The sequence below is a fragment of the Chinchilla lanigera genome, unplaced genomic scaffold, assembly GCF_000276665.1.
Source record: "Chinchilla lanigera isolate Chin_1 unplaced genomic scaffold, ChiLan1.0 scaffold00142, whole genome shotgun sequence".
Lineage (NCBI taxonomy): Eukaryota > Metazoa > Chordata > Mammalia > Rodentia > Chinchillidae > Chinchilla > Chinchilla lanigera.
In genome coordinates, this window is record NW_004955543.1 from 3,194,559 (window position 1) to 3,205,862 (window position 11,304).

Genomic DNA, 11,304 nt, shown 5'->3' on the forward strand with positions numbered 1-11,304 from the left:
CTCAGGGATGCTTGTGGCCGTCTTGCTGTTGGCAGCCGCTGAGGTCACAACCTTCTGAGGCTCCACCCACCGAGTCTTGGCCACAGCCTTCCCAGATTTGGTGTTCTTGGGTCCGGTGGCTGCCGCTTCCCGGGCAGGTGCTGCCTGAGGCCCACCAGAGGCGGCACTAGGGTCCTCCGTGGCGGCCTCTTGGGCTGGAGCAGGTCTCTTGGGGCGGGTGAAGGCCATGCCACTGACACCTGCTGGCTGAGTGAAATCAAAGACATCCTTCTGGCCCAGGAAGCCTGCCTGGGGCCAGGTGGCATCCGTTTCACTGGCACTTGGAGCCTGAGAGAAAGCACAGGCAGTACTAGGACCCTCGGCACAGGCAGTACTGGGACCCTCGGCACAGGCGGGACTAGGACCCCCAGCACAGGCAGTACTTGGACCCCTGGCAGCAGCCGCCTGGTCCAGGGAGGCCGTCTGGGAATGCGTGGAGACTGCTGGAGCCCCAGGGGCGGCCATCTCACTGACGACTGACATCTGGGATGTCGGAGGTGAGACCAGGATTGCCTCCGGGGCGGGCCCCTGAGCCTCAGAGTATGTCCCAGGCTGGGCACCGTCTCCTGTGGCCGGCTGTGTGGGCACCATGTGGTGAGCCACCACCTGACGGATGGACCTGCGGGCGGCAGCGGCAGCGGCCCGAGCGGCTCGGTTGGAGGCGGCAGAGCGGGCGACACTGGCGGCATGGGCCTCGGTCTCATTGGCAAGGGTTTCTGGATCCAGCTGCAATGCCTCCACCAGGGTCTGAGCCAGCACAGGACTTTCCAGCTCCCAGGGCTCATTCTGCAAGGCCAGAGGCCAGGGGAGAAGAGGACAGACAACTCTACACACTCTCATGGTGCTTTGCCTGTGGCCCTTTCCTCCCACTGCCCACCCCAACGACTTCCGGAAACCCCTCCTTTAGAGAGCCAGGGAAGGTTCCAGAAGCCGGCATGCCTGCCCCACTCAGTACCACGGTCCCCCACCCCACCCCCCGCACACACCCGGGGAGAAGGCCCAGAGCGAGCAGGTGGCCAAGAAGGGACCTCACCGCTAAGATGTGAAAGCCGGAACCCAAGGTGTCAAAGGCTCTGAGCAGATGGATGTCAAAGCTGGTGAGTGTGCCATAGCCACCAAAGGCACCAAACTCTTCATAGTCGCTGCCTCCAACCATCTCTGCCACCCTGACTTGGTGGCTCCCCTCATCCATGTCTTCGACACTGGAGTTTCCAGATTGCACACTGTAGCTTCCCTCAGCCATGCTGGGGCTCCCAGGGAGCTGAGAGCTCTGCCTCAGGGGCAGGGGGCGGGACCCGGTGGCAGGCTGTTTCTCTGGAGAGGTGAGGGGCAGCAGCCATCTGGTTACTACTAGGCAGTATTAGACAGCGCCGGTGGGGGGATGCGGGGTCTACAGGGACAGGCCAGTGGCAGAGGGATGGAGGAAATCTCGGAGGAAACCCCCCTCCCCGCTGCGAGGGGAGCTTCGGATGGGCAGGCTCCCCACCCCCGTGGCTAGATTTGAATCAGGGCTGTATCTGAGGGTTCAGGTCCCAAGAGTCCCAAAGGAGATGCATGGAATCCTGGAGAAACAAAGGGCTTGAATTTAAGGGCCAGAGCAGGGGACCGTGATCCCGGGATGGGTGGGTGGCAGGGTGGGGCGGGGAGGGGAGCTAATGCAGGGCTCAGACAGCAGGGACAGCAGCAAGCTCCGGGAAACGGAGGTCCAGGAACGGGGCGGGGGTGGTCGGGGGCGTTCACCTGACTGTGGTCTAGGTTGGGCTCAGAGGATGGGAGCCTTGGACCTAGGTAGGGCTTGAACTGGCTGCCTGGACAGCTCAAGGTCCAAGGACTGGGACTCCAGGAAGGCGCAAGCGGTCAGCTCAGCTGGAGTAGTCTAGGACTGATGCGGTGGGGGTGGGGCCTGGGATCTCAGGAAGCTCACTCGGCTCAGGGTCTGTCACAACGGTTGAGCTGGCAGGCACCCGGGCAGCTCCCGGCTGGGACAGGGGCGCTTGAGTCTGACGGTCGCGGTGCTGGGGGTCCTATCGCGACGTTGGGTCTCATGAGGTTCCGGTTCTGAGGGCTAGGGCTTTGTTCAGATCCAGAGGGCAGGGAGAGGGCGCAGCGTGTGGGCTTGCACTCGCCCTCGTCCGGTCCTGTCTGGGGCTGGATCCTTACCTTCCCTGGGGCTCCAATGGCGTCCGTGCTCAGCACCAGGAACCCCGCAGCCGCGCCCTCGCCTACTGCTGCCAGCACAGCAGCTCGGACCACCCCGCCCCTTTTCTCCGCGCACCCCCCGCGGCTGGGGAGCCTGCGCATGCGCGGACCCCTCTGGTCGGCCGGATTTCCCAACAAAAGCCCTTTCCTCCAGGTCCCCAGTGCGCATGCGATTCCGCGGCTGGGTGGGCTGCGGCGAGGATGGAGGGGGGCGTTCTTCCCGCCATATTTCCTTCACCCTCTCCTCTTCAGACAGCCAGCTAGCACACTCATACCCTGCAGTGCAGCTAAGCCCACCCAGTCATCTGCTCTCAGTAGCCCACTCTCTTGCACAGTGCTTCTCAGGTCTGCCCTTGCACCCAAGCTCTTCCAGCCTGGGCCTGGATACTTTCATGTCCCGCCTGCCCAACATGGCCCCTTGGGGCTCAGGAAAGAGGTCTCCAGCCGAGTTGTGTGACTGCAACAAGGAGAAACCTCCACCCGGGGGTGCCAGGGAATGGACATGGCCGGTGGATGGACGCTCCCCTTGTGTTGGCCTCCACTACCCATCTCCAGGTCTCCCAGACACGCTGGGAGCATCTGCTTCCCTTGCTGCTTTCCATGCAGCTTGGTAGGTCTCAGTGAGGCAGGGTCAGTGCCTGGGCTTGTTTTCCTTTCACAGCAGCTCTGAGAGGCGAATGTCAGCGTCCTCATTTTACAGACCCGGAAGCTGAGGCACACACACAGCCCACCAACCAGAAAGGGCCACTGGGCCTGCAAACAGAAAATGCGAAATGTGGGCCTGGGTCCCCCTGGCTGCGAAGCCCACGCGCGTCCTCCACCTCCTTTTCAATGACAGGCCTCACCTACCCAACATCTCCCAAACAAGCAACTTCTGGGGTAAAATGTCCTCAATTCTGTCGTTCAACCTGTCTGAAACCTCTCCACAAAGTTTCACAGTCCATACCCTTAGCAGGTGAGTTATGCCTTGATGTCACTTTCTCGTGGCCAGGTCAGCCCAATTAAACAGTCAGCAGTGCCTCTCGCTGAAGGAAGTGGTGCTGCAGGTGACCTTCCACTAGAGTGAGGCCTCTGTGTGGACTGATCCATCAGGTGTTTGACAGGAGGCACTTGTATGGGAACTAGAGACACACAGGTTAATGCTTTCGAGCACACCCAGGACTTGAGTCCAGAGTGCAGCCGGTCAAGATTTCCAGGTTTGAGTCGGAAGCCTCTTCCAATGATGTGAGAGCAGCCTAACAGACTTTCTTGTTCTCCAGTTTGCGTCAGGCGTTCCAGCCATCCTTCTGCATAGCTCATTCGGCAGCAGGTGCAAAGGTCATCAGTGCGTCGACCTTTGTGGTGGTTTCTCTGCACTCTAGGAGGAGAATTTATTTTGTGCTTCCTGTGTCCCAGGCACCATGACAAATGCCTTATATCGTAATATTTCCCTGTAGTAACCCAGTGGATTCTCACAAGTGTCTTTCACGATAAGGTCACTATAGTTCCTCATTTTGTAGATGAGAACACTGAGGAACACAGTGACTTGCCCAAGGACCCAGGATGGTAAGTCGTGGAGGTCTTGTCTGTCTATAAAAAATATTGTGGTAAAATATTTAACATTTTCCTAGTACAGAGCCGGGTGTGGTGTTGCACGCCTGTGATCCCAGCATTTGGGAGGCTGAGGCAGGGGGATCACTGTGAATTTGAGGCCAGCCGGGTCTACACAGTGATTTCAAGTTCAGCCTGAAGTACACATCGAGTCCCTGTCTCAAAAAAGAAAAATTTTCCTAGTACAGTATTACCTCCAAATTGTTCTAGTTTGGTGAACTTGTTGCATTTTTTATAAAGTGAGATTTATATTTTACTGACACATGTAAACATAAGTAGTACACATTTAGTGGATTGCCGTGTGATGTTTTGGTATGTGTATACAGTGTGAGGCTTATATTTCTGCTTTCTATTTTGAATGGATTTATAAAAGCATAAAATTGTACATTAATGGGGTGCTGTGTAAGGTTCTATAGATAGACATATACATTTCATAACATTTAAATAGTTATCTCCTCAAACAGTTTGAATGTCCTCTTAGTGAAAATATTGAAAATTCTTTCTGCTATCCCTTTGAAATGTATGGTATATAAATGTTTTCTGCAGTGATCCTACTGTGCAATAGATTGCCAGAACTTTTGCTACTTACTGTAATGTAATACCCTTTGGTCACATTTTTCCCATCTCTACTCTCCTGGCCTCTTTCAATCATCATTCTGCTGTCTACTTGTATGGGATCACTTGTTTTTTTAATATACCACATAGTAGTGAAGTCGTGAGTATTTGTCCTTGTGTGCTTGGCTGATTTCCCTTAATATATCAATGACTGGTTTCATCCATGCTTCCCCCAGTGACAATATTGTATTCGTTTTGAATGCTAGGTGGAATTTCATTGTCTCATTCATCTGTTTTTGAATTCTTCCATTAATTCTTTTTCTTATCAACAGTGGTGGAGTGAATTTAGGAGTACAAATATATTTTTGTCATTCTGACTTATTTATCATTTTGATTTTTTGGATTATGTACCTAATACTGGAATTTCTGGATCAATCATTGTACTGGTTTAAAATCACTCAGAGCAATGGAATTGAAAGGAATTCCAAGAATTCCAAGAATACTTATACTTAAAGTATAAGTATTCTGTAATTTTTGTCCAGGGTATCAGTAATACATGTTAGGGATAAAGAATATTTCTTATTAAATTGTGACTGTGAGAGTAGATGTCCTCATGCAAAGGATTCAAATTGAATGTTTTAAACTAATATGCAGAAATCAATTTTAAATAGTTGAAAGAATTAGACATAAAACCTGAAAGTATAAAAATCGTTAAGCAAACTTAGGCAGCAAACTCCTTGACATTGTTCTTTTTAATAATGTTTTGGCTTTTATACCAAAAATCACATGCTAGAAATGTTAAAATAAACAAGTGAATTTACATCAAACTAGAAAGTACAGGAAAGATTATGAACAAGAAATCCATATACAAATTGGAAAAATAAATTTACAAATTGTGTATCTCATAAAAGGGCTGGATCCCAAAATAAATACATAAGTACCTCATACAACTCGTCAGTAAAGAGAGAATCCAGTTTTGAAGAATGGGCAGGGAATTCAAGTACACATTGTTCCAAAAAAGACATAAAAATTACGATCAGATATGTGGGAATATATTCACCATCACTGGTCATGAAAATAATGCAAATTAGAACCACAGTAGCTTTCATCTCACACCTGAGATTGTTATTGTTAAAAAGATAATTCATGGTGATGGAAAGCACATCAGAAAAAGTCGATCTTTGTATATTGCTAATGGTAGTACAAATTAGTGTAGCCATTATTGAAAACAGTGTGGAAATCCTTTAAAAAATAAAAATAGAACTACCCTATGACTCAGCAATTTAACTCTTGAGTATATACTCAAATGCAATGAGATCAGTATGTCAGAGATATTGTAAATTATTCTCAGTAGTTATGACATGAAACCAATCTATCCTGTGTCCATCAACTGATGAATGGATAATGGAAATGTGGTATAGACATCATATGATATAATATATGTAATTACATGTTAACCATAATAGAAAAAAGTCCCACTTGTGACAATGTATATCAAACTAGAAGACAGCATAGTAAGTGCTATAATTCAGGGACAGGAAAACAAATATGTATTAAATCACTTATATGTGGCATCTAAAACAATAGAACTCATGGAAACTGAGAGTAGATCAAAGTTGTTAGGGGGACCGGGGATATAGCTCAGTGGCACAGCCCCTGCCTGGCAAGTGCCAGACAGTGAGTTTGATTCCCAGAATCAAAAAAAAAAAAAGTTGTTAGGGACTGTTGGGGTGGGGATTTGGAGATGCTGAAAAATTGTACAATCTTCTGTTTTAACATGAATGAGTTTTGGGGATCTCATAAAAGGGCTGGCTGCCAAAATAAATACATAAGTACCTCATACAACTCCCAAAATAAATACATAAGTACCTCATACTAATCTATAGCATGATAACTATAGTTGACAAAATTGTATTATACAGTTCAAATTTCTAAAAGAACATATTTTAAGTGCTCTCACTACATCTAAGAAGGGATAACTTTGTAGGGTGATGCATGTGTTAGTTGACTTGATTTTTGGCAACATTTCATGATGTACACATACTTCAAATTATCATGCTATACACTTTAAAATTAAATATTTTTTGTTACTTACACCTCAATAACACTGGGGGCATAGAAATTCAGATCATGTTTGTTAAAGCCCCTAGGAAGACTGGTCTTGTCTATTCAGGGGAAACAAATATTGCATATTATTCATGCAATCTGTAACATAATCAATAGTGTGTGTGTGCATGTGTGTGAGCATGTATGTGTGTACATGAACGCGTGTGCAGGAGAGATAGAAGGGTATGGGGGAGAGTCTGTTTTAGTCTGATTTCTGTTGTTATAACAAAGTACCTGAGATCAGGTAATTTATAAATAATAGAAGTTTATTCTATGATTTTGGAAGTGGATAAATCCAAGAACATGGTATTGACATTTGCTTGACATCTCCTGAGGGTCTTTTTGCTGCATGATAGAATTGCAGAGGGCATCACATGGTGATTCTTTTTATTATAAAGTCGCCAATGTCGTCATGGAGACCCATCCACATGACCTCATCTAACCTAATTATGCCCCAAAGACTCCAACTCGAGATTCCAATACCATGTGAATTTGTGGATTGAGTTTCCAACACATGAGCTTTTGGAGGAGACATAAAACCATAGCATAGATCATCGTTTTCTTCCATTTGCTTATTTTATATGAATACTTTTGTGTCCAAATGAAAACCTCCACGCATTTAGAAGTTGCTGGACTAAAAGCCTGACAGAGCCGGGCGTGGTGGCGCATGCCTGTAATCCCAGCACTCAGGAGGCTGAGGCAGGAGGATTATTGTGAGTTTGATCCCAGCCTGGGCTACAAGGTGAGCTCAAGACCAGCCTGAGCTGCATATCGAGACCTTGTCTCAAAAAGACAAAAACAAAGAAACAAACAAAAAATAAATGAAAGCCTGACAGTCCAATATCATGTGACTACTGGGAATTCAGCAATGATTTGAGGACATACAAGTGAAATAGTTCACCTGATTGTGAGGATAACATCAGAAGGAATGTGTATCACACGAAGGGTAAGATATATAAAGGTAGAAGTTTGTATGTCTCATTATGGGGGATTTGAGAGTTAAGGTTAAGGTTAGGGTTTTAGACAATTAAATCAATATGAAATATAGCATGAACATAAATTACAATTAAGGTGTAGGATATCAGAATCTCTTTTCAGAGTCTGTTAAATGCATTTTATTATGCTTAAAATAATTTTAACGGATTTATATGAACACATAAAATTGTATATATTAATAAAGTGCCATGTGATACTTCAATACATGTACATTGGGTATTATTTAATTCAGGGTATAACATCTGTTTCCTGAAATATTTATCATTTTTATCATGAAATTTTTCAAAATTCTTTCTTTTAGCTTTTTGAAATATATAAAGCATTATTATTATCTCTAATCAACCTACTATGCAAGAGTACACTGAAATTTCTTACTTATTTGATTATAAATTACTACCATCAGTCAACATCTCTCCATCACTGCATTCATCTCAAATTCTATAAGAGTATATTTTATCTGATATAAATATAGCTATTCCTGCTCTCCTTTGGATTCTATTTGCATGGAATGTCTTATTCTTTTCTTTTCCATCCGGTGTAGGTGTGTTCTTAGAGGTGAAATGAATTGCTTTTAAAATTATTTTATTTTATTTATTTAATTTTGGTACCAGGAATTGAACTGATGACCTCATGCTTGCCAGACAGGCACTGTGCTGCTAAGCTATATCCCTAGCCCAAAAGGAGGTTCAGTTAGCTCTCAGTTTTTTTCTTTTAACTGACACTAGAACTCAGGACCTTACACTTGCTAGGCAGGTGCTGTGCTGCTGAGCTATATCCCTGGCCCTTATTTTATGAAAAAATAAAATTTTATAATCAAATATTGAGAATAACAATAGTCATTACACTGTGCGTCTTTATCTTTAAAGTAGAATAGAAGATGTAAACCAAAAAAATTCTTATAAAAAAGAAACAAACAGATAATAACACTAATCTTTCGTGAGTTTCTTATAAGCAGCATGTGTGTTTCTTTTTAGTCCATTTATCTACTGATGCGTTTTAGTTGGAGAATGTGAGGCACTTAGTTACCTCAAATTAAGACAATTATCAATAGGTAAGGTCTCATTACTAATTTACTAAACTTGTTTCATAATTTTAATATAGTTACTCTCTTCCTATTGAACCATTATTCTTTGTGTTTAAGTGATTTACTGTAGTGGTGTGTTTTGATTTGTTGCTTATTATTTTGGGTTTATCTATTGTAGATTTTTGCTTTGTGATTCCTGTGAAGCTTATAAAAACTATCTTTTGATTATAACAAGATATTCTGAATTAGTAGCAAAATAACATGAGAGTAAAGATAAGAAAAGATGCAAAAGGGAGAGAGAAATATGCTTATTAAAACTCTAAACTTGTGCTCCAGTTATCCCTGCATTTTGAATTTTTGATATTCCCATTTTACATCTTTTTATGTTGCCCATCTTTTTGTACATCAATGTAGTTACTATTTATTGTTTTGCTTCTTAGTCTTCATACTAAAGATATGAATGATTTATATGTGTCTATGATACTATAGCATTCATAATTTATGTATATACTCTTTCTAATGTTTTCTTTTTTCCTATTAGGATCGCTTTTTTCAGTTTGAAAAACTCTTTTTATCATTTCTTGTAGGATAGGACTCATGGAGATATTTTCTCAGCTTTTGTTTGTTGGGAAATATCTTCATCTCTCCTTCATTTTGAATGGATAGCTTTACTGGGTGCAGTATTCTCAGTTGAAAAGTATTTTTCACTTTAGTACTATTAAATTGTCATGCTATTGTCTCCTGGCGTGTAAGATTTCTGCTGAGAAGTACGTTTGCCTTCTTAAGACGCTTCTCTTTGTCTGTGAGAACTTGACATAAGGTGTCTTGGAGTACACCTGGTTGTGTTAAATTTTACCAATGATCTTTGATCTTCCTTACCTGGATATTTATATCATTCTCTAAGTTTGGAAAGTTTTTTGTTATGAATTATTTGAATAAGCTGTCCACCGTTTTAGAATTCTCAAACCACACTTGATCCTTACTTATCTGAAATATTCATCCTTTAAATACTGTCTCAAAATTCCCATAAGTTTTTTTCATTTCTGTTCATTCTTTTTTCTTTTTTCTCCTTTATGTAGTTTTTTCTTTTTAAATTTTAAACAGAAAAGAACAAAAGCAAAATAATAAAGCCAAAACCAAAACAACATAAAGACAATACAGAATTTCAAAACAAGATGATAGGAAATCAACAATGCTTGTTGTATTACTTATTGTTATCTTCAAAGTAGTTGCTCAGATTACTAGATATAGGTATGCAAGATTGATCAAACAATTAAATATTAACTGTTCCTTTCAATAAACCAATAGAAATTAGTACAATTAGCTATCTTGTGTGTGTATATATGTATGTATATTTCATTTCTTTCTTTCCTTCTTTTCTTCTTTCCTTCATCCCAGTTCTTTCCTATTAAGCAGTTTCTTTCCCTTTCCCAGTATCTATTGTACCCCTCAGTTTTCTTTACTGTTTTAGGTCCTTACACTGCGGAGACAATATGGTGTTTACATATGTGAGTCTGATTTATTCTTTTATGTATTTTTAAGTAAATGGACTTTAAATTCACTGAGTCTTTTTCCTGTTTGACCTATCTTGTTTTTGATGCCTTCTATCACAGTTTTAAATTTTCTTATTTTTCAGCCAAAAATTTTAATTTTTAAAAATTGCTTCCATCTCTTTATATTCCTGTTAAAATAATAAACCATACCCTGGTTTTTGAAGGTCATTGCTCCCTAGGGGAAAAGCTGTTATAATTCTCCTTCCTAGTATTCTCCCATACATGTTTCTGTATAGACAGTTTGTGACATCTTATTGGGATAATTACAGGAATTCGTTGAATTCATGTTTCCTTGGAAATTCTTGATGTTTGCTAGTCTATAATATTACCTGCATAATGAAGGATTCAGTATTTATTTCGGTCTTCCTAATCTGGCTTTATTTTTCCCTGTCATTCCTGAAATTTGAAGCATACCGCTTCTTTTTTTCTGAGCCATGGACATTGCCACGATTTCATAAATAGATAGTGCCATGTGTTGCCACTGTTTCAGTACCAGAGAGCAATGCAAGTCCAAGGTTATCCCAAGCCCAAAGTTGTTTTTTAGAATGAACTGGGGAAGTACCTAAAAATGGTACAAGTATCTCTACAAGTATCTCCCTGGGGCTGAATTATGTCCAGACACCTTATTCAGAGTTGCCAGCCTGTTTTCAGGCACCGGAGAATTTTGCACAGCTCTGGTAAGAATCACCATGGAGGAGCCAGCACTAGAATCCTAAACTATAACTGAGTGCCCATATTCCTTTTCCTACCCCACGCACTTACTCTTCCCATGTTGTGCTACCTGGGGTTGGTAGCAGAATGATGTGATCAGTTATGTGACCACTAGTGCCACAATTCTGTATTATATCCTGAGTTCAGAGCCCCCTGAAATTAGCACTGCACTTGGGTAGGGCCAAGGCCCACACTGCTATGGACTGCCTATTGCTGAGGTAAACTTGTGACCCAAGATCACTGCAATCAGCACAGGCAATGCTGGCTTCAATAGAAGTCCAGCAGACTTTGGTTAAGTGTTTTTCTTGGCACTGTGGTTGTTTTAGAAAGTCCATTCATAGGCACTGACCTTGGAATAGTGGCTTCTGGGTACAGGGTAGTGTTAAATTTCGCTGGCCCAGCACTAGATTCCAAGGCAACGTCTTGTGTTTGTTATCCTGTCCTAATTTGAGCAGATGCAGTCTTATTCTAACTTATGCTGGCCAAGGTAGGGATAATATTGATAAAGCCAGTCCCTTGATTACTAAGCTT

The 11,304-nt window shown here is 42.9% G+C and overlaps 1 protein-coding gene across 1 annotated transcript; it reads right to left on the reverse strand.

The window, feature by feature from the left end:
• On the reverse strand, positions 1–2,307 carry LOC102026909 (melanoma-associated antigen D4-like; the record flags this gene model as incomplete). Its single annotated transcript, XM_005411371.1, has 4 exons — positions 2,200–2,307; positions 1,964–2,063; positions 1,073–1,353; positions 1–825 (listed from the first exon to the last, which is right to left on the reverse strand). Coding segments are annotated over exons 3-4 (1,035 nt in total), but the record flags the coding sequence as incomplete, so codon positions are not given.
• Positions 2,308–11,304: the final 8,997 nt, after the last annotated feature.